Source organism: Balaenoptera physalus (assembly GCF_965194825.1).
Source record: "Balaenoptera physalus genome assembly, chromosome: 11".
Lineage (NCBI taxonomy): Eukaryota > Metazoa > Chordata > Mammalia > Artiodactyla > Balaenopteridae > Balaenoptera > Balaenoptera physalus.
The window spans coordinates 22,174,635-22,198,892 of NC_138896.1; the positions used below are offsets into that span (position 1 = coordinate 22,174,635).

The 24,258-nt window shown below is 40.1% G+C and overlaps 2 protein-coding genes across 3 annotated transcripts in view; one reads left to right on the forward strand and one right to left on the reverse strand.

Annotated features, from left to right (window-relative positions):
* H1-5 (H1.5 linker histone, cluster member) overlaps positions 1-24,258 on the reverse strand; it is a 127,339-nt gene that overhangs the window by 89,746 nt on the left and 13,335 nt on the right. The gene's annotated exons all lie outside the window — the stretch shown is intronic.
* ZKSCAN8 (zinc finger with KRAB and SCAN domains 8) overlaps positions 835-24,258 on the forward strand; it is a 35,888-nt gene continuing 12,464 nt past the window's right edge. Inside the window, exons 1-7 of one of the 2 annotated variants that reach the window (XR_014251382.1) lie at positions 835-2,130; positions 9,040-9,547; positions 10,189-10,330; positions 12,155-12,246; positions 12,562-12,685; positions 14,138-15,886; positions 22,961-23,171. Coding sequence is in view for 1 of the 2 variants with exons in the window: in XM_082415386.1 (XP_082271512.1) it covers positions 9,131-9,547; positions 10,189-10,330; positions 12,155-12,246; positions 12,562-12,685; positions 14,138-15,099 (1,737 nt within the window). In the remaining variant the exon portion in view is untranslated. Of the gene's footprint in view, positions 2,131-9,039; positions 9,548-10,188; positions 10,331-12,154; positions 12,247-12,561; positions 12,686-14,137; positions 20,127-22,960; positions 23,172-24,258 lie in introns of those variants that run through there. The other variant, XM_082415386.1, reaches the window with a different exon arrangement.

Here is a 24,258-nt window from a genome sequence, read left to right on the forward strand (position 1 = left end):
TTGCAAGAGCTGAAGCACTGTAACTTCTCAATGTTTATTGTTATTTGTTTCATTGTGATGATTAGATGACAAAACTCTTAAAAACAAATCAAAGCTAAGGGGGGTAGACAAAATATTTTTAGGTTAAGGTTGGGGACTGGATAGAAACATCGGTGGTGGCTATCAGCAGGAACAGATGAGGGGAAATTAAGATGAAGACTGGAGGAACTTCCCTGGTGGTTAAGAATCGGCCTGCCAATGCTAGGGGACACGGGTTCAAGCCCTGGTCCCACATGCCGCGGAGTAACTAAGCTCGGGCACCACAACTACTGAGCCGGCGCTCTAGAGCCCGTGCTCCGCAACAAGAGAAGCCACCGCAATGAGAAGCACGCGCACCGCAACGAAGAGTAGCCCCCGCTCACCGCAACTAGAGAAAGCCTTTGTGCAGCAACGAAGACCCTACGCAACCAAAAATAAATAAATATATTTTTTAAAAAGTGAAGACTGGAGGGGAGCCTGAAAACCCAAAATAAATGGGTAGTTAGAAAAAGTGTTAAAGGAATAAAAATGGGGGACCAAAGTAAAACAGTTTCCATGTGAAAATAAGTTAAGGAAAAACCTCATTTAAATTGGAGTCAGGAAGCCCTGAAGGAGAGCTCTCACGCATGTACCACTGTACAGCCTGCATAACCAGCAGGAATAAGGAAGATAAAAATGATTTTAACAAGGTCAGCTTATACAGAATTCTTTGTATAAAATTTTCTCTGTCACAACTTCTTATCCGTGATAATAAGAACGTTACTTCTCTTCTGGTACAAGGGAGGACATTTTTCACATGGGAATTGCATCACCTGCTTTTAAGAAAGATCACTTCTTGTCCCAGCAACAAGGCACTGACCACTGCTTGCAGCTAGTAAGAAACCGCCATAACAACTAACTCTTGTTCTTCTCCAATGAACTTTTTTTCAAGACAACCCTCCCCAGTCTCCTCCTAAAACCTAATAAAAGCTGACCTTCCCTTTGTCTCTTGCACTTGCCTATGATTCACCACGGCTTGCCTGACCCAAATTGCAATTCTCTGCTTTTCCTGCATAAACCCATTTTGCTGTTAAAATAATTGTGTTTTATTTCTAAGATTAACATCCACAGCCTCCGCCCCAAAATCCTACGTAGTCTGAAAAGTTAAAATTGTAAGGGTGTATAAAGAATGAGCATAGATTTGAACTTAGGTTTTTCGAAATTTGTGGTATTAGAACTAGGGTCTACTACTGAAGCTTACGGCACAGATTACGTCATAATGCTAAGCTTAACTCAGCACTAAAAATAAACTACAAAGCAGGTTTTGTAAGACACCGCAATTCATTAAGATAGGAAAGGGTGGAACATATGTAAAGACTCGAAAAGAATTTACATTTAATTATAATTATTTTTTGAATACTTAATAGTATAAGGTGTACTATTTATTACTAGGTGCCGTAGGGGATTCAAAAAGCTATGAACCATGATTAACAAGAATTCCTCAAGAAATCTGCAGTCTATGTGAGAGGACTGGACATATTTATAAAGCGAGAACAGTAAAGTACAGGGGTAACTAACCCGGCCAAACGCGAGTCTAGCTAATTAGCATCATAAGGATCCTTAAGGTGCATCCTCCTGCACCGATACCCCAGCTTCCGCCTGCTCTCATCCCTGGCCCCCGCACGCCCTCAGATCAGCCCGCCGGGGGACGGTTACCTCCCCAGCGAGCGTGCGGAGCGAACGGGGTGAGCCAGGTGCGCGGGGCAGAGGTGACACCACAGTCCGTTATTACCCACGACTTTCCCGTTGCCCTAGAGCCGCGCAACCCTGCGACGCGTAGACGCAAGAGGAACGCTAGGCCCAGAGTACTGTTGAGAGGGGCGCGGTGGCCCCGTCCCCTTAGTCGGTCGACCATAGAGCTTTCAGACCTCCAGGATTCCTAGAGAGCTCCCGGAAGTAGCTTGGGACAAGATGCTTGCTGGCCGGTGCTGTGCCTCCGCACGTTTGGAAGTTAGGGGCTGGAGGGGCCTGGTCCGGTTACAGCTCTCGCCCCTTATTCTACCAGCCCTTCCTCCAGGTCTGTTCACACTTTGCAGCGTCCCTTCCCCACCCGGGCCGCCGCTGGAACTCACGGTGAGTACGGTTCGGGCTCCGGGCCGGTGGAAGGGGAGCGCTTTGTGGCCAGACCAGGCCGCAGGTGAGAACAAGCGTGAGGGGTCTTGAGAGGGGACCTGAGCCGAGGTCGGCGCCCCGGTGATTCGGTGAATCAAGGGTCGCTTTGGCTACCAGCGCAGGCCGAGTCCGCGTGCCCAAACTTTTTGCGAGGGAACCTTTAGTAGAGATTCGCTGTCTTCATCGCTCATCGTTCTGTGGCGTTATTTGCAGTCGATTTTGTCTTAAAATAGGAAACTGTTCCCGGGTTATCTTTTTTTTTTCCCGTGTTATCTTTCATCCACCTCTTTCCACGATCTGAATTGTTTTTACTTAGCAATTTTGCATTTCCGTCACAATTCTCTTTTTTTTAAAAGATATATTTTGCTTTTGGAAACCCCAGTTATCCTTGGAAACCTATTTTTCCTGCTAAGTTATTTTGCTCTTTGTAGTGTATTCAGAATGTGGTGGTGTGTTGACTGGATAAATGTACAAAAGAAACATTTTTTGACAACTTCGTGGTGATGTAAAATTCAGACTTATTCAGAATACTTCGTTTATTAAAGCTAATTGAAGCAGATGCCTGGGAACTCTTTAGGAGGGGCCCCATTTCCAAAACTCAAGTGACTCATGAGTAATTTTTGTCAGGCAACATTAAGACTGCCACTACCACCTCTAAAAAATGATCACTATTTCTGTTTGATTAGTTCAGTTAAGTATACTTATGTAGTAATCATTGTTGTAGCAAATGCATACATATTTTGAATTTCTGCTGTGGTTAAGTGTAAAATGTGGTAGATGTTAAAACTTAAGCAGTTTGAGGTAGGTATAAAGCACAGTGTTTGCTTCACCTTTATCTTTAAAGCCTGGAAAATATCTTTGTTTTGTTTTATTTTCAGCTCCCAAACATCCCAAATTAGGCTTAAATTAGTCTAAAGGAAGAAAACATTCTTTCTTCATCTGTTGAAAAGATAATGCTGTTAAAATGGGTTGTGCTTTCAGTAGTTCACAGGATTATAGCGTTTGAGATGAGAAAAAGCTTTAAAGATTGATTATTTTAGCTTCCTAAATCAAGAAACTTGATGAGGTATTCTTAAAAAGAGAATGTAAGAGGCAGTCTTTATCCACAAGGTGTTTACCAACCTAAATACAGGTGCATATACACAAAACTGTTTGAGAGGAGGGTACATAGTAGACTAATTTTGTAGTACATATCTTTGTACTTGGTTAGTTATAGGCTGTAATTTTCAAAAACTGTCTCATGGAAGAGGGAAGAGGCTAAAAATGGAAAATTAGCTACTAAAAAGAATAATCAAATGGATAATGGATAAGATTTGTTGGTTGATTTGGTTTAAAATATGAACAAATCTGATAATTAGATGACTCCCATCAGTTTCACTACTGAGACTTTATTTAATGTCATTTAGTATTATATTACCGTTTTAACATATCAACAATATAAAGCTCTTGCGTGATGCACACTTAACATCGAAACCTTTTAAAGCTAGTATTGTCGAGCATTGATTATAAGATGGAAGTTGGCCAGTAGTTCAGTACTTAAAGATCAACCTTGACTTTAGGAAATTCATAAGAAAACATGGTAAAACTATGACTATGCAGAATCACATTCAAAACAGTTAGAGCTCAGAATTCATGTCCCATAGTAATGACCTTTTAAGTTTTTAAACTATAAGTATCTATTTTAAGAAATTTTAAGAATTCATTAAATTTTCCTTGATTTTTTAAATGAATTATTTTAAAACCCTGGGTGTTAATCCTGTCTGTTCAAAACAAAATTGTTTACCCCTTGTCTCAAACCCTCCACAAAATCTCAGCCTCTTGTCCAAATTCACTCTTCCCTCAAATCTCTGTATTCCAGGAAATTCTCCCACTTCTCTGTAAAGTTGTCATCTATGAATTAAACCCTCTGTTGTCAGTTACCATATTTAACCTTATCTCTTGCTCCTTGATTTCTCCTATCTGTAGTTTACTCCCAAAACTACTGTTACCAGTCTTGTCTGATTTTAAAGATAACTTTTCAAATTCTCTTCCTTTTCTGTCCACACTCTCTAAGTAGGGGTTCTTAACCTTCCTGGAGTCCTTAGGTGGGTGTTTGGTGTATGAACCCGATGAAATTGAATGTAAACTTTTGTGCCTGTGGGCTTTTTTATGGGGAGAAGTTCTGTGTTTTCATTAGATTGAGAGACTATGAGCCAACCCTACCCCACCCTCTCGGCCCAAAACCCCTGAAAGATAGAGACACTGCTTTGAAGACTCATGTCAGGAACAATATGTAATCTGATTTTCCTTCTAAGTGCGTACCTCTTCTTTCCCTTAGCAGACTACAGGTCTGGGATTTTATCTTTTTTTTTTTTTTTTTAATATATATAAGATATCTTTTTTATTTTTTAAATTTTTATTTATTTATTTATGGCTGTGTTGGGTCTTCGTTTCTGTACGAGGGCTTTCTCTAGTTGTGGCAAGCGGGGGCCACTCTTCATCACGGTGCGCGGGCCTCTTACTATCGCGGCCTCTCTTGTTGCGGAGCACAGGCTCCAGACGCACAGGCTCAGTAATTATGGCTCACGGGCCCAGCCGCTCCGCGGCATGTGGGATCTTCCCAGACCAGGGCTCGAACCCGTGTCCCCTGCATTGGCAGGCGGATTCTCAACCACTGCGCCACCACGGAAGCCCTGGGATTTTATCTTGATGTTAGCATTTCTTGCCAGTTGCTTTTGGATATGATGCCTTTGGTTATGCTCTTTTCCATTCTCTACAGTGCTGCCTTCAGTTATGTTTTTCTCCATCCTGTTGTCCAAGTGCTGCCATTGTGATCTTTCTGACATACAGATATGTAATATAACTTCCCTGCTTAAAAAGGGATACAAAGAAAAAGGTCACGGCTACAAACTAACATTTGCAAGAAAACCATGGCCATGGGCCGACATTTGCAGTACATACTATACACAGTGTGATAAATCCTATGTCTGGACCATGTAAAAAATAACTTGGCAAGAATGAGCACCTTAATCTTCTGGGGCAGGGGGTTGGGGGTATTGGTGGCTGAAGAGTGAGGGCAACAGGGAAAACCTAATTTAAAAGATAATAGGTAAGCTGAGACTTTTTAAGTTAAAGTTAAATGATTTCCGTGAGACCAGGATTTATCAGCCTCAACATTGACACTTTGGACCAGATCATTCTTTGTTGTGGGGGTTATGTTATGCATGTAGTACGTTTAATAGCATCTCTGGCCTCTACCCACTAGATACTAGTAGCATCCCTTCCCCTCAGTTGTGACAACCAAAAATGTTTGCAGACATTGCCGAATATTGCCAAATATTCCTGGGAGACGGGGGCAGAATTGAGAACCACTGCAGCAGAGTGGAGATATGAGAAAGCCACATTTGGAAAAAGCTGTATGAAGGAGAGTTTATAGCAGATATAGCTAGGCAGGTTTACATATCATAAAGAGCCTTGCATACCATGCTGAAGTTAGGTTCCCCGTTGAAATATTTTAAGGGGGTGAGTTGTATTACATATTTGTTAAAACAGTCTCTCTAGCAGTGTATTAGTTGCATGGGGCTACAGTAACAAAGTACCACAAACTGGGTGGCTTAACACAACAGAAATTTATTCTCCCATGGTTATGGCGACCAAAAGTCCAAAATCAAGGTGATGGCAGGTTCATGATCTCCTAACTTCTGGTTGTTACTGGCAGTCCTTGGGATTCCTTGGCTTGCAACTACATAACACCATCTCTGCCTCTGTAGTCACATAGCTCTCTTCTGTGTCTGTCTTCACATGGCCTTCTCTTTGTGTGTGTCAATCTCTGTGTCTCTTCTCTTTTTAAAAATATACCAGTCATATTGGCTTAAAGGCCTACCCTACTCCAGTATAACCTCATCTTAATTTGATTACATCTGCAAAGAACCTCTTTCCAAATAAGGTCACATTCACAAATACCAAAGGTTAGTACCTCAACATATCTTTTGGGGGGGGGGACACAATTCAACCCACAATAAGAATCTTTATGGAACATGAATGGAAAGAAAGCATAACCAAAGGCAGGAAGACCACTTACCACTGCTACTGCAGGCAAGAGATGATGCCTAATACCAAAGGTAAAAGCCATAGACATATATCCCCCAAAGAAATAGGACCCTGTAATTGAACAGGTCTAAAGAAGACCTCAGACCTTATATCTAAAACTTACTCTTCAACAAATATAAACACAGTCTGTGTCGGGTATTGTAAATAATAGCCCTCTAATGTTCTTCAATTCTATCAGTAAGATAAAAGATAAAGGCCTCTACTCATGGGAAACATACAATTAAGTTAGAAAGTCAAAACTCCTTTGCAACTAGTAATACACAATTATGGCAAAAGTAACATTAAAGTAATACATACTTATGTAACAGATGTATAGAATAAGAGGGAAATCACTTCCAATTGGAATCATTAAGGAAGGATTTTAAGAAGAAAGCATTTTATCTTGTCCTTTGAGAATAGGTAAATAGTTTGGGTACTAATGAAAGAAATCAGAAGACTTAAATAAATGGACAGATATACCATGTTTATGGAATAGAAAACAATATTGTTAAGATGTCAGTTGTCCCTCAACTGAGCTACAGATTCAACACAAATCCTATTCCAGGAATTTTTTTTGTGGGAGAAGCCAATTATAACATTTATATCAAAAGGCAACAAAACTAGAAAAGCTGAAACAATTTTGAAAATGAACAACAAAGTTGCAGGACTCTTAGTAATTGATTTCAAGATTTTAAAAGCCACAACAGTCAAGACAGTTTTGTATTGGCAAAAAGATAAACATATAGGTCAGTGGAACAAAATAGACTCCAGAAAGAGATCCACACATGTATAGTCACTTGATTTTTGACAAAGATGCGAAGACAATTCAATGGGTAACATTTAATCTATTTTTGCAAATACTGCTGGAACAATTGATATTTGTATGCAAAAAAATGAACCTCCATCCATACCTCAAACTCTGAACAAAAATTAACTTAAAAGCAATCATAGAACTAAAGGTAAAACCTAAAACTATAAAACTTTTTTTAAAAAACAGGAGAAAATCGTTGTGACCTTGGATTAAGCAAAGATTTCTTAGGTATGACACCAAAAGTACAATCCCTAAAAGAAAAAAGTTGACAAATTAAACTTCAAAAATTTATGAATTTCTGTTCTTGGAAAGGCACTGTTAAAAGAATGAAAAGGAGGAAATATTTGCAAGTCACATATTTCATAAAGGACTTTTATCTAACATATGTAAGGAATTCTCAAAGCTCAATTATTAAAAAAGCTAATTTTATAAATAGGCAAAAGTTTTGAACAGATACTTACCAAAAAATATACAGTTGTCCCTTGGTATCCATGGGGGATTGGTTCCAGGACCCCTCATGGATATTAAAATTTGTCGATGCTCGAGTCTCATATAAAATGGCATAGTCTTTGCATATAACCTACACACATCCTCACGTATACTTTAAATCATCTCTAGATTACTTATAATACCTAATAAAATGTAAAGGCTATGTAAATAATTGGTGGTGTGTGGCAAATTCAGGTTTTCCTTTTGGGAACTTTCTGGAATTTTTTTTTTCCCCAAACATCTTTGATCCGTGGTTGATTGAATCCAGGGATATGGAACCCATGGATATGAAGGACCAACTATATGGATGGCAAATAAGCACAGGAAAGGATGCTCAACGTTATTAGTCAGTAGAGAAATGCAAATTAAAACCCTTGTGAGATACCACTATATGTCTTTTAGAATATCTAAATCTATATATATATGTCTAAATATATATATTTATTTATATGTCAAATGCTGGTCAGGATATGGAGCAACTGCAGTTCTCACATATTGCTAGTGGAATGCAAAGTATTATAGCCACTTTGGAAAACAGTTTGGCAGTTTCTTATAAAGTTATACATATACTTACCATATGACCTAGCAGTTTTACCTCTGGATATTTACCCGGGTGAAATGAAAACTATGTTCACACAAAAACTCATATGCAGATGTTTATAGTGGCTTCATTTGTAATCATCAAAAACTGGAAGCAATTGAGATAGTGTCAACTAGAGAATGGATAAACATTCATCCATATAAGGCATAAACTCCTGATATGTACAACAACATTGATGATCTCAAGTACAATATGCTAAGTGAAAGATGCCAGACTCAAAAGGCTACATACTGTATGATTTTATTTATAAAACATTCTGGAACATCATTAGTGTATGGGACTAGGTTTTGGGGTTGCGGGTGTTGATAGGGCATCCAGGTTCCTTGGAGATGCAGGACCTGTGCCCCAGAGAAGAGTTTTAGAGCTTGAGGTAAAGTCCATAGTAGAAGTTAGCCTGGAGACAGGGGGAAGATGGCAGGGGGAGCACATGTATGATAATGTCAGGTGGAGAAGAAGAAAGTGTTAGGACAGTTCTTGACAATATCTTGAGCTAGATTATATGGAAATTAGTCTCATGTTGAGAGTGAGGGGCAGGTTGAGAGCCGAAGTGTGTAGAAACAGTATAGCTGGTATAACAAATGTTGAAAGGAGTTAAATCAGGAGCCCTGAGGGCCACATGAGGTTAAATGCAGAATTTCAGTTAGACCCAGTCTACATGGTTTCCTGACTTTGTTTAGCCATGTTCCACATCCCCAAGAGAGAAAGCAGAAGGAAAGAGTTATTCCCAGATGGGATTGGCATGCAGAAGGCTAAGGAGGCAAGGAGTTATTTCTGGAGAGGATCACTTAAATGACTGAGCCATGAAGTCCATGTCATGGTAGGGAACTTGTTAAGATATCTCAGTAAATTACTATGACCTTTGACTTGCCTTTACACTATTTGTCATTTTCTCTTCCCAAAGAAGTACCCTTAAAGAAGAGGCCCTCAGAAAGTTCTCTTAAGAAGATAAAGAAAGTAGTGGAAACGAGTCTCCTGAGCTTTTCCGGCCCTAAATGGCTGCAGAATCAAGGAAGTCTTTAGCCCCATCCCCACCAGACCAGGCTCCTGAAGAGGACCTTGTAATTATCAAGGTAGAGGAAGATCATGGTTGGGACCAGGAATCAAGTCTACATGAAAATAACCCTCCTGGCCAAGAGCTGTTCCGCCTGCGTTTCAGGAAGTTATGCTACCAAGAGACACTAGGACCCCGAGAAGCTCTGATCCAACTCCGAGCACTTTGCCATCAGTGGCTGAGGCCAGATTTGAACACCAAGGAGCAGATCCTGGAGCTGCTGGTGCTGGAGCAGTTCTTGACCATCCTGCCCGAGGAGCTCCAGACTCTGGTTAAGGAACATCAGCTAGAGAATGGAGAGGAGGTGGTGACTCTACTGGAGGATTTGGAAAGGCAAATTGATATACTAGGACGGCCAGTAAGTAGAAGGAGGTGGGCATGCTCTGACTGTGAGAGTCCAGGAAGCTGGGTGGAGGGACATTGACACAACAATGGGAGAATAAATGCTGAGCATGAGTTTGTGTTGCAGGAGGATGAAAAGAGTTATCGTGTGGTATGGCTTGTATTTGTAGAGTTCTTTTTATTCTTATAAAGGATATAAATCCATTTTTTATCCTCATAACTTCCCTACAACTGTATTGTTCTGTTTGCCAGATGGGAAACTGATGCATAGAGAGCTTAACTTACTTTTTCAGGGGCACCCAAATAACTAAATGTAGATCTGAGCCCGTAACTCAGGTTTCCTAGTTCCTTATCAAAAGTTGTTTCCACTGAAGAGCACTGCTTTAAGCTTCTGTTTATCATTCTTCCCCTTTCTTGGGAATGCAAAATATCAGCATTGTGTGCAGCAGGGAGGGCATCAGCAGAAATCTTTTCCTTCAGTACTAAGCAGAAATGATGCCTTTCTGTGCAAATCAACATGTTTGTGTTCCTAAGTCAGTGAGATTCTGCTTTTTCCTTCCCCCAGTATGTATCCCTTTAGATGTGCTCTTAGTACTGTTACATTGTTCGCTTCATTTCTCAAAGGGATTCCTTGTAATGCAGGTGTCTTGTTTCTAGGTCCCTGCTCGTGCACATGGACATAGGGTACTCTGGGAGGAGGTCGTGCATTCCAAATCTGCACCAGAGCCTCCAGATACTCAGCTCCAACCTGTGGCAACCCAGCACAAATCTCCAGTGCTCCAAGGGCCACAAGACAGAGGTGAGGAGCCAGATTTCATTGATGAGGAGTGGGAAAGCAGAGAAGAAAGAAAGTACATTTGGGACACCTGTCCAGTTCCTGGAAGGAACTAGCCTGTACTGTTTACAGACCAGCCATAAGACCTGATTTAAATGTTTATCTTGGCTTCAAATACGGACTGTTAGTCCCAGTGGTAAACTCATGAACAAATTAAAGAATTTGGGGGTTTTATGTATTCATACATTTCTGTTACCACAGTGTATTTACAACATAGGCATTTTGAGGTTTTCCTGGTATCATGACACTTTATTTGTAAATATTTCAGTATGTATTTTCTTAAACAAGAGTGTTTTCATAGATAACCACAGTAAATTGATCACAATTAGGAAATTTAACACTGATGCAATATTAATCTAGCCCACAGTTCATATTCATATTTTGCTGGTTGTCCCAATAATGTTCTTCCAGAGTCTAGTCCAAGATCCCACTTTGCAATTAGCTGTCCTGTCTCTTTAGTCTCCTTTAACTTGGAGTAGTTCCTCAGCCTTTCTTTGCCTTTCACGATCTTGACATTTTTGAAGAGTACAAGTCAGTTATTTTGTAGAATGACAACAATTTGAGTTTGTGTGATGTTTCCTCATATTTAGATTCGAGTTGTATATATTTGTCATGAACATCCCAGAAGTGATTTTGTCCTTCTCAGGAATACAACAGGAATTTGTCTGTTATTGGTAATGTTATCTTTGATGACTTGGTTAAGATTATTCTTGCTAGGTTTTTGTTACTGTTTTCCCTTTGTAATTAATAAGTAATTTGTGGGGAGATACTCTTGAGTCTATGTAAATATCCTGGTCCTCATGAAACTTCTGTTGCTGAAACACTAGTTTTAGTATTTATTGATGCTTCTTGACTGAATCAGTGATTACTAAAGTGATTATTTTCTAACTGTCATTTCTTCTACATTTATTTATTTATTGTAATGGAGAGTGTTCCCTCCTTCCCCCATTTTATTTTATTTATTCATTTTTTATTTATCAATATGGACTCATAAATTCTTATTTTATTCCAGAAATGTTCTGTTACTATCTTTATTTTGATGCTTAAATTGTCTCAGAGTTGGCCAGAGGAGGCCTCTTCAGTCTGGCTCCTGTGTCCTATTGACATTTCTCCATCATTTTTTGAGAATTTTCTTACGGAACAAGATAAGATGTTCTAGTCTCATCTCATACTTGCCCTGAATTTCTTATTTTTTCATTTATGTGGTTTATAGTAATTTGTTCTAAATTAGTGGATTTTTAATATTTCTAAAGAAGTATAGAAACATTTTCAATTAATAATACAATCCTTATGTAAAATTCTAATGCCTGTTGCCCAAGACACAGTAGTCTATGTTGATTTTGATATTACCCTGTCTGGTTTCTATAGGAAGCAGATGCTGGCAGTCATGGTAGGCATTTCAAAAAAGTAATAAAGTTAGTAGAGATAGATTGGTTCTCATATTCAGCTTGGCAAGAGATTAGGACCTAAAGAAATACTGTGTACAAGCACAAGGATGGAATATAGCTTTGGTGGTAGAGAAGAAATTGTAAAGCACTTCCTGTTAGGAAACCAGTACACTTTCTGTTTTTGACATGTAACTTCAGGCTGAGTGGGACATCAAAGTGCAGATGTTTTGTGAGCAACCATAGGTATGAACCCAGAGTCCAAGATTAACAGCATTTCATATTCAAAATCTCTGGCATGCATATCGGCTGAAATACAAATAATTTTGGAATGTGTTAGTGCTGGTTCCTATAACCACAGGACAAGGCTGGTCTCATTCATAGCTCCTTTCTCCTCTCTCAGCCATATCTGCTTCACAGAGTCCTACCCCTTCCCAGAAAGGAAGTCCTCGAGACCAGGAGATGACAGCTACACTTCTTACAGCAGGGTTCCAGGTGAGTTGTGCTCCTCACTGAAACCCCATAGCTCCACTTGACAGTGTTTGTGGCATCTACCCCATGTCTGGACTGTCTGTAGCAGTACTCACTTAAGAACTTGCCCCATGTTCTTCTGCATAGAGACAGATTGATCCTTGATTTTCCCCCAATAAATCTGGTGCATTTTCCTGTTCTTTCCTGCTAGCTATGCAGATCCCTTTACAGTACATTCCCACCTCTTGATCCACTCCCACCCTGATGGATCTCTCTGACACTCTGGGTTTGAACTGTGGAACAGTCCCAGTCCCAGATGGGCATCTTGTTTTGTTTCAGACTTTGGAGAAGATTGAAGACATGGCTGTGTCCCTAATTCGAGAGGAATGGCTTCTTGATTCATCACAGAAGGATCTGAGTAGAGATAACAGGCCAGAGAATTACAGAAACATGTTCTCCCTGGGTAAGGAGAGCTCTGGTTATTATTATCATTTACGATTTTGTGTTTGTTTATGTGTACAGTAGCTTTGAGCTTTCTGAAAGACATAGTTGAGTTTAAACTCAGGATCCAACAGAAAGATAAAATATTGAGACTTCTGGAGTTCTAAAAGGAACTTTTGCAGGCACTATGGAAAACAGTATGGAGGTTCCTTAAAAAACTAAAAATAGAGTTACCATATGATCCAGCAATCCCACTCCTGGGTGTGTATCTGGAAAAGACAGAAGCTCTAATTCGAAAAGATACATGCACCCCAATGTTCATAGCGGCACTATTTACAATACCCAAGACATGGAAGCAACCTAAGTGTCCATCAGCAGATGAATGGATAAAGAAGATGTGTGTGTGTGTGTGTGTGTGTGTGTGTGTGTGTGTGTGTGTGTGTGTGTATATATATCTCAATACAATGGAATATTACTCAGCTGTAAAAAGAATGAAGTAATGCCATTTGCAGCAACATGGATGGACCTAGAGATTATCATACTAAGTGAAGTAAGTCAGACAGAGAATCTAAAAAATAGTGAAATCTAAAATATAGTACAAATGAACTTATTTACAAAACAGAAATAGACTCACAGACACAGAAAACAAACTTATGGTTACCAAAGGGGAAGGTGGGGAGAGGGATAAATTAGGAGTATGGGATTAAGATACACACTACCATAATATAAAATTGATAAACAACAAGGATTTACTGTATAGCACAGCAACTATTATATTCAATATCTTATAATAACCTATAATGGAAAAGAATTTTAAAAAAGAATAAAGATATATACACATATATATGTGTAACTGAATCACTTTACTGTACACCCGAAAGTAACACGACATTGTAAACCAACTATACTTCAATTAAAAAAATAAATAGAAATAAAATAACCAGAAAAAATAAATAATTTTTTTTTTTAAAAAGGGCACTTTTATTCTCTAATCTAGGACTTACCTTACAGTTTGTAACGGGGTATTGGTCTCTTTGCCAGTTGGAAATTGAAATTTTTTGGTGCTCTCTTGAGTTCACATAGATTTCTCTCACTTAGACCTATTGTGCTCCTCCCTTTTAATGACTGGGACTTTTTTCATTCCTTTTCCACTCATTAGGTCTTTTCATAGTTCCATATTCCTTCCCACTCCCCAACTTCCACTTCTCCGTAGTTGATCCCTCCTCTACTTTAGTCCTCCTTCCATCAACCCTATTTGATGGCAGTTCTTCCCCAGTTGGTGTGTGGGTACTTTTGTTTGACCCTGCTCCTTTCTCCCCATATTAACGAAGGCATTTCAGAGACAGATGGGAGCTTTGCGTTTACTTGTAGCTGTTCCAAGTGTATTTTCCTTTTCCCCATCTTTGATTTCTTTCTCCTAATATAGAGAATAGGAAGTGACTTTGGCTTGATGTTTATTACATTTTTATTCCAGGTGGTGAGACCAGGAATGAGAACAGGGAATTAGCTTCAAAACAGGTAATATCTACTGGAATCCAACCACATGGAGAGACAGCTGCCAAATGCAACGGGGATGTTATCGGGGGTCTTGAGCATGGAGAAGCCCGAGACCTTCTGGGCACAATAGAGAGGCAGCGGGGAAATCCCACCCAAGAGAGACGACATAAATGTGATGAATGTGGGAAGAGCTTTGCTCAGAGTTCAGGTCTTGTTCGCCACTGGAGAATCCACACTGGGGAGAAACCCTATCAGTGTAATGTGTGTGGTAAAGCCTTCAGTTACAGGTCAGCCCTTCTTTCCCATCAGGATATCCACAACAAAGTAAAACGCTACCACTGTAAGGAGTGTGGTAAAGCCTTCAGTCAAAACACAGGCCTGATCCTGCACCAGAGAATCCATACTGGGGAGAAGCCGTATCAGTGCAATCAGTGTGGGAAGGCTTTCAGTCAGAGTGCGGGCCTTATTCTGCACCAGAGAATCCACAGTGGGGAGAGACCCTATGAATGTAATGAGTGTGGGAAAGCTTTCAGTCATAGCTCACACCTCATCGGACATCAGAGAATCCACACTGGGGAGAAGCCCTATGAGTGTGATGAGTGTGGGAAAACCTTCAGGCGGAGCTCACATCTTATTGGCCATCAGAGAAGCCACACTGGGGAGAAACCCTACAAATGCAATGAGTGTGGGAGGGCCTTCAGTCAAAAGTCAGGCCTTATTGAACATCAGAGAATCCACACTGGAGAAAGACCCTATAAATGTAAAGAATGTGGGAAAGCTTTCAATGGGAACACTGGCCTCATTCAGCATCTGAGAATTCACACAGGGGAGAAGCCCTATCAATGTAATGAGTGTGGGAAAGCCTTTATTCAGAGGTCAAGTCTCATTCGACATCAGAGAATCCACAGTGGAGAAAAATCTGAATCCACGGGAGTTTAGGAAAAAACTTTAGTCATAGATTGAGCATTATTCAACATTAGAGGAACCATGTGCTAGTGAGAGGTCTTTCAGTGTAATAAAAAGGCAGAAAGTTCAGCATCATTACAACCTTATCTAGGGTCAGAATTGATAGTGGTGACAAAGTTAGAATACCTCTTCAGTAGTTTGGGCCCAGTGCCTTGATGCAGGTTGATTAGCTTGACTATCTTGGGAGGTGTCTGATGGAGTGGAGCTCCCGATGGCCTAAGGTATCCTTTAGAAGCTTAAAATAGCATTAGAGCAAGTTGCCTGTCGTGGCTTGAGGCACTTAACTTTGTCTTTTTGGTGAGTAGCTATAGGTTTGAGAGAGGCTACTCCTCCTAGTTCCTCTGCTTCTTCCCATCTGTGATCCCTTCTCCCATTTATTCCCCTAAAGGTGCACTTGTGCTCCTAATCTGATCTAAGAAGCTGCTTTAGAGTTTGAAGCAGCCTCTGTGTGAGACTTATATTTAGCTTTCTAAGATCCTAGTTATAGGGAAATTTTTACAGACACCTCATGTGTTTATGCTTAAGTGTGCATTTTATTTTATTCTAATGCTCCTGATAGTGGAAATCCATATTCCCATGCAAACTCAGAATGCTATATTTTTAACAGCACTCCAGCATTTTTCTTCATATATCACCTTCACTGACTCCACTGAGTCATTGAGCATCCATACGTATCCTTCACCACTCCCAGTCCCAGTACCTGTGTCAGCGAGGAAGTGGACGCATTAGTGATGGTTGTGGGAATGATGCAGAGAAAGAGGTGAGTGGAGACTCAGCCCCGCTGCTCTTGAGCTTGGATGGTTGTACCTTTTGGTGACTTCTGACTCTGCTTTCCACCTTCCCACTGTACACTGTGGTACAAATAGGTGTTTACACTATCCTCGTTAAGGCATCACATGGGGAAAAAAGGAGACAGAGGTGCTTGAAGAAGACATAAAAATCCTTCCAAAGAATGTATACTCATCACTTTTGGCCCATTACGGTACTGCTCTCTCAGGGGTCTGCACAAACCCCCTGACTAGATGGTCTACACTCTTGTCTTTACCCTGGACCCACCTCCTTAGACGGCCTCAGCATCTCACTCATTCTTCATCTGTTTCTTGCCATTAGCTTTACATATCTACAGCGGTAATCAGTTGAATACTTCACCTCACAATTCCTCATTCTTCTGAATTCTGGTGCACTCCATCTGTAATCCAGCAAAGACACAGTATTAAACTCATCATCACCAAGCACTATATTTCATCTTTGAAGCTTTCAGTATACCAAGGGATATTGTATAAAGTAATGAGGCTGGTTTAAGGTAACACCTAGAACTTCCAGAAGAATCCAAATATAGGTTGTCCTTTAAATTGGGCAGTTCTAGCTATTCTAGTGGTGGTATTATTCCAAGTGCTACCACTCCTCTAGATATTTGGAACATTCTCAAGATTCCCATCTAATAGACCATATAAGAAAACTCTATTAACTCTTGAATTTCATCTCATTTTTGACCATTTGATTACTCACTTATTCACCATATTTGGAATTGAATAACTTTTGGCTGTTTCCAAAGTCGGCTGTCAGAATTGGAATTCATTCCGTTAATCCTATCCAGAAGAAAATGATACACATTGTGATGAAAATTCCAAGGGAAATTATGAAATTTCACACTGTGACTATCATGAACAGGGACAGCACTTTCTAATCATGTTGTTTTATGATTGATGTTTTCAAAAATCAGTCATAAAATCATGTATCATAGAAGTCCACCTTTTGGCTCATAAATTCCTTCCCTATAACATCCCTTCCCTACCCTAGTATGGCCCATATTGACCACTAATAACATCAAGGTTATCTACATCTATTTCATTGAACCATTGGTACCCACTTGTCATTTGTCATCCTGGTTTCCTTGGTTAACTTCTTCAAAACAATGCTTTTCAGTATCCTTTATTTTCTTATCTTCCCTCCTCCCTCCTCCCTCTCCCACTTTTTGGCCTATAGATTACCATTCCTAATTCCCTTGTACTTGAAATTACAAGAAACCAGAAACAAATCTAGTTGTCTCTAGATCCTTGCTCTCCACTTTAGTTGTGCCTTATCGTCCTTAAGATACTAATTCTACCTGAGGCAAATGCTATCTGTGTACAGATATTACATAGGATGGGTACATTGTCAGAGGGAGAGTATGTGTGTGTGTGCATGTGCATGTATACACACACTCCTCCCATGTATTGATAGTTTAGGGGAACAGTTGTCTCCTATTCCAATGAAAGCTCTCAGCAGAGTACCATATTGAAATGACTGTAGATGTACCAGTTAACATCTCTTTACTCAGAGTAATGTGTAGCCAGACTTAAATCTCAGAATTACTAAGCATCTGGCAGAAATTTAAAGGAAATATGACCAGAAAGATTAGTATTATACTGGGATGCATGTGAGAAAAGAATATGACTTGAAAGAACAATATATACCAAGGCTGATTCAGCACACCTATAGAAATAGCCAAGTAGTATAAGACAGTAGAAAAAGGCTATTGTTTCTTTGGGGGCATAAGTAGAAGCCCATTCTTGGTCTCCAGTTTTCACTCTTAGCATTAGAATATTGTTGATCACTCTGTATGACCTTATTTTGCTCCTAACTATGAGTGACATGCACTAAGTTCCTTTATCCTGCATATTCTGTTTTTATGCTCTTAATCTGAAATGAACTGTTGACCAGTACTTTCTTCTCCCATCTGCAGCTTTTCATTTTAGGACCTGGTGTAATAAAGTGGTTCTTCCGTAACTGTTGCGATCCAGCATAGTCCTAGGAGAGACATCTTAGGTTTCAAAGATTTTCTCCATTGAGTAAGGTGGCAGTGCTAGAATGCAGTAATTGATTCCCATATGGAACAGTTAGTTTTACTCTTGGTTCTGAGGCTCTAGATAATAATAGCTGACATTTATTGAGCACTCACTATGTGCCAAACCCAATGTTACATATTTCTCATGCTTATGGTAGATATTATATACTCCACTGTATGGATGAGGAAACTGAGGCTTAGAGAGTTGAATGAGTTGATCAAGATCACAACTAGTAAGTAACAGAGCAGGGATTCTAACCTACAGAGTCTGATTCTCAAGCCTGTGCTCCTGACAACTGGTCTGCTGTATCTCTAATGAACACCCTAACCCTGGCCAGCCATTTAAAAATTATGTATTCCTGGTTACTGAGGGAGGGAATGTGCAGTATAGTGCAAATCCATTACAGTTACTGGAAAATTGGTTGAAAATGCCATTTTGGTTTATAATTATATCATCTTTAAATGTTGATACTTTTGATGCTTTGTAGTACTAGAAAGCTAAATTCTGCAAGGAAAACATGTTTAAAGAAGTAAAACATGTTTAAAAACTGGGAGGACAAAGCAGTAACTTATAGATTCAAGTACATTTGTCTCTAAACTGCCCCAGGGAAAGTAGCATTGTGGAGGGAAATGAAATATCCATGCCCTAAGCCAGGCAGATGGACAGTCAGGATGACACCAGTAAGTTCATCTACAGCATAAAATGTGTAAAAGCTTCAACTTTACTGCTCATTTCCAACTACCATTTTATTCTTCTGTCATTCATGGTTTTTCAAACATGTCATCCATTGTTAAACCCCGTTTCCTCATTAATCTGTTCTTAAAACTTCTCCTTGTTGGCTTTTGTATTCCACTGAAATATCCTGAGAATCACCAGTGGATAAATATTAATGCCTTTTCTTAGTTCTTGTCCTTCTAGATCTATATTTCATACTCGGGAATTTCCCCTGCATCTCAGGAATTCTCCTTTGACTTGTGGGATCCTTTTTGGTCAGTTTTCTTCACTTTTAGCTTTTGTTGGTCTTTTCTTCCTCTCCACTGAGAAAATCTCCATGTCTTAATTTTATTCACTACTTTTTCTATACTCCTATTTAACCATTGTGATTGTTTACACTTACCTTCTTATATTTGAGTAACTTAATATTTCCTGCCCTGTGGGTTGTCTCTCACAGGTACTATAGGTACCTGTGAACTTTTCCACAGGTACCTATACAACTTGGTATTTGAAAACAGAATTAATCACTCTGTCCCCAACCCCTGTTTTCCTTTTAAATAGGCATCTTTGCTTAACATCTTTACCCTGAACAGACTCACTACCCTTCATATTTCTTATCCCAATCTTAGAGTGGTCTTTTAGTCTTTTTCTGGTCTCCACCATTCATGTCCAAAATCTTGTTAAGTTGTTCCAATTCTTAGTCAGTTTTCTCCTTGAGGCTGGACTTTTTTACGTTTCTGCCATCCCTTCATATCCTTCTCTGCAGATCCATATCATCTGAGGCCCAGGTTATTGTAATTCTTTGTTTTCGGTTTACTTGCTCCCAAGATCCCCACCTTGTATGCTTCCAAGATGGTCCTCCTCAAACTCCATTTTTATGATATCTCATTTTCACTCAAGAACACTCAGCAAATAATTCCTATCAGAGCAATGGTGTTCAAAGTTCTCCATTACCTTGCCCTCCATGCTTAATCTGCCTCAGCTTCATTACTCTCTAGCATATTCACCTTGATTTATCATGGTTAAACTTCCTGTGACCTTCCACTGTTGTCTTATAAGCCCTTGCCTCTGTGCCTTTCTCATGCTGTTCCTTTTGCTTAGATTTCTCTTTGGCCCCAGCTCATGTTCATTACTCCTTCAAAGCCTAGCTTCCATTACATCTTCTGAATGAGCTCTCCCTGACGATTTCACCTCACACTGAGACCTCCCTTATTCTGTGCTGCCTCAGCACTGATCCTTTCAGTTTGTACTATGGTCCATGCACTTACTAATACGTTGTTTTGTAATTATTTTCTAGCATTCTGTATTGTAGTTTCACATTTGTATTTATTTCCCAAGTTAAATTGTAAGCTCCTTGAGGGCAGGAATAATAACTTTTACATTTGTATCTTTGCACCCCTTAGTGCCTAGTACAGTGCTGAGCACATAGTAGGCGTTTAATAAATGCTTGTCGAATTATTGTGTGGATTATTTTTTTATATACAGGAATTTTTACACTGCTTTTGAGGATATGTGTCTTCTTATTTTGTGCACAGACCCATTTCCATTGTACATCAATAACTGCCTATACCTAAGACTAAAGACCAAAAAATTCAACTTTAGGAGGGTATGTGTGAAAAGTTGAAATGTGAAGCTTTCTATTTGTTTGGTCAGTTATTTATTGGTTAAGAAAGAAAACAGGAAACTCTAAAGATTACTGTTTATCATTGCAAAAGTGCTTGAGAATAGGCTTTTGTATCTCAAGTTAGACCAGTGGTTCTCAACTGGAGAAATCTGGCAACGTCTGGAGACAATTTCGGTTGTACCTTTAGTGGATGGCTGGGATACCACTGGCATCTAGTGTTAGAGGCTAGAGATGTTGCTAAACATACTGCGTGCACAGGACAACCCCCACAACAAAAGAATTATCAAGCTCCGTATGTTTAATAGTGCCAAGGTTGAGAAACCCTGGCCTAGATATATTTAAGGTAAATAGAAAAAAGAAGAGAGACGAAATACTAGATTTTTTTACAATTAGAAAAATTAGCTATGCCAAGTTTTATGAGAATCGTAAGTGTTTATATATTTTGTAGTTTGTAAGATTACAAAAAGCCTTAATGTTTGGAGTTTACAGCAACATACCTGTATGTTTTAAGATTCCTTTCAGCATCAAATCTGCCTCCATCCTTTATACCAAGTGGAAGATGTTGTAGGAGTACAAGTCTAGTTTTAGCCTTCTATATCTTGGTTCATTACATAAAATACAAGGTAAAACACTGGGGCCTATCTCTTTAGCAGAGGGCCTGCAACTTACCAAAGATTTAGCTTTGGGGACAACACATGACCCTTGACAGTCCCTTGGACAGCCACTAGACAGGAATAACTGCCAACTTCCCAAGGAAACCCCAAGCCAGAACGTTGTCAAAGTTTGCCAAGTATTAAAATACATTCCCACTTAAGTTTTTAACATACTTTGTTAATCCTACTTAAACACATGTAGGGGGAAATATTAGTAGGAAATTTAGTTAATTAGGAAATTTAGTAGTGTAAAAGAAGACTTTTTAAAAGCTAGTCTCCTTTTGTAACTCAATGGTACTTCCTTCAACAGGTTTAAAAAGTAACGATCCCAGAGTTAGAAAAATCGGTTTATGTAATACAGCAAAGAAATAACTGCGTTGATCTGTTGTGTTTACTCATACAGTCTATAGAATGCTAGGTTTGGAAGTGACTTTTGAGATCATTTTCCAGCCCGTTATTCTGCAAATGAAGGTCCAGAGAAGTCATGTGGCTTGCACCAGGTCACCCATTAAGTTAGTGGTACAGGTGAAAATAGAATCCAGGCTTCCTGAGGCTTTGCCTATTTCTTTTTTGGCTAGTCATGACCCTTGTTGTTGTATGTTCTTGATTCATACTATGCCATGGGATGTATTCATACTTATTGCCTCCACCTGTAGTGTTTCATTTTAGGAATTATTCCTTTTATCAGCTTGTATGTCCAAACGAGTATACTGACTGGTGTCTTGAGTTAAATTCTTTAATAAACGACTCAGTAGTCCAAGGAATTTTGCAGTACCGCCACCCTTTTGAAAGTCCTGCCCTCTCAGGTCTGGTTCCTAATCTTGGAGAAAGCACATAGAATGTGCAGCATTGGCTTCAGACTGCTAATAGTGAAGACCAGAGCTCTTAGGGTCCTGTGTGTCAGTTTTAGGAATCCTGTAGGGCCCACACTGGAGATGTTGCCCTTTCCCAGCTGCAGTGTCTTTAAATTCCAATATTCGAGGGTGACCCTACCCTGGGTAAAATCAGGAAGCAAAAAATCACCTTCGTGACGGGTGAGACAGGAATTCGGAGTCTTTCAAAGACTCGGGGCAGAGGAGCTCCCAGGAATGACTTAGTAGGGACCAGAGCCCACAACGGCCTGCCTGGGTACAAGCTAGGCACCGCCCCGGAAGTGCAGAGAGGGACTTCCGCCCGCGGGGAGCTCTCGGAGCAGGTTGCTGCTCGGGCGGCTGTAGCGTGCTCTGCGTTTGGGCGGTGGCGTGGTGGGCGTTGCTCAGCTGCAACCCTTCGGATTCCCTCTCCTTGGTCGGGCCGGGGTGGAGCGTTGGCATGAACCCCGAGAGGCGGTCCTGGGACGGTGGGCACTAAGCCCAGATGCAACCCCCCAGGGAAGGGTTTTTCTCGCGATTTAGTGCTGCTGGGGTCCACATTTGGACTACTTCTCTCGGGATTTTAACCCCTGTCGTTCCTGAGGTCTTCAGAGATTTATTGAGTCACATTAACAACGTGTACCCCTGGTACATTTGGAATCAATGCCCACCAGACCCCTCAGCTTGCCATTCCAAACAAAAGGGAGAAACTGCAAATGATTGGAAGTATTAGGAGCTCTACATTTAGGAGAGGTTTCCTCTTCCACATCTGCGTTTCGTGCCCACATTTCCTTTAGAATGCAGAATACATCTCTGTATTTCAGCTTGGCAATAAATAATCGCCCTTCCCCTTTAGCAGTAACTTTTCCGTCCACACGTGTGCAGACCCGCCTACCGGCAACGGCGGTGCTCTTCTCTCCCGACGCCCGTCTCCAGGCCCTCTCCCGGTAGTGCTCCGAGGCAATGGCAAGGAGATTCCTGTGGCACAGGGCCACGCCTGCTAATCCCAGTTTGTGATCTGACAGCCCTTCTTTGCAAGTTAGCCCCTTATTTGACATGGCTTTCTTTTTTTTTTTTTTTTTTTCCTCCCATTACCCTTAGTAATTAGTGTAACAGCTATGGCAATCTGCTTTTTCTTTGAGTAAATTAATGTTTCTTTTACAGAAGTATTCCGGAAAAGGGAGGCCCTCAAGAGAAATCTTACTGAATTGCAGACTCTCCAATTAACAACAAAGCTGCATGTATGCATTTTTAGAAGAGCTGCTTTTGCTGGTTCCAAGGATTCTGTTACTAGAAAACTGCTCTGAACTGGCTCCAGCAGCTCGGTTGACAATGGCTGAGTCCAGTTCCTGACTATTCTGATGAGGAATGCCAGGTCTGGGTATGGGAGTGGCATTGGGGGGAGAGGGTCTTTGGGAAAGTAGCTAAGCTGGAGGACCTCAAGAGGGAGTAGGGTGAACCTAGACAAGAGGGCAGCAAAGGAGAGGTATTATCAAGTCATCTTAAAACTTTTAGCCTCTTAGTGATTCTTCTCTTTTTTTCCTACGTTTTATGTAAGCAAGTCTAAAGTCAGACTGTGATAGTGGCCAAATAACTTAATCTCTGTGCTTCCATTTCCTGGTCTGTAAATGAGGATGATAAAAGCAACTGCCTTTTACATTACATGAACATTACCTGGTACATAAGAAATGCTATCTAGATATTTGTTGTAATTATTTCTTCCTCTCCTTACCTTCCTGGGACTTGGCCTGCTCTGCTGATTTATTTGTTTATACAGTGATTCCCTCATAATTTCACGTGTTTAATTTTTTCTAGGTCCCAGTTCTTGCACACAGTCAAGAAGTGATCTATTAATAAATGTCAGCTCTGGCAGCAGAAGGAGAACCACTGTCTCTCCGGCTCCTAGCCAGGAATACACTATTGAAATATTAATTACAGGGACCCTTCTCCCTACAGGAGAGTTGTTAAGTGTTAAACTTTGACATTCTATAGTTTTCTGAAGGTTCTGGATGTAAGGGACCTGAGGACACTTTTTTTTTCTTAAGCTTCTGCTTAATGAGATCAGCATAACTGTGTGGTTATGAATGCTCAGCAATCTGGTTAAGTTCAAAATGAGGGTGGAACAGTAGGGAATCCAGCTCAGCTCTGCCAATTCCATGACTTTTATTATTCAGAAGTTCCCCCTTTGCTGTCTGTTGTCTGAGCTATAAGTTGTAAGTATATTTTCCATTTTTTATTTGTTTTTCACTCTACTTAAGTGGGTTTTTTTGTTTTACCTTGCCGGAGTATGGATTCTTTGTGTGTGGGGTCAAATTTATCAATCTTTTCATTTATGGCCTCTGGATTTTGGTTCATAATTAGAAAGAAAGGGCTTCCTACTCTGAAGTTATAAAAGACTTCTCCCATGTTTTCCTCTGGCACTTGTATGGTTTCATTTATAACATTTACAACTTCTATTTATT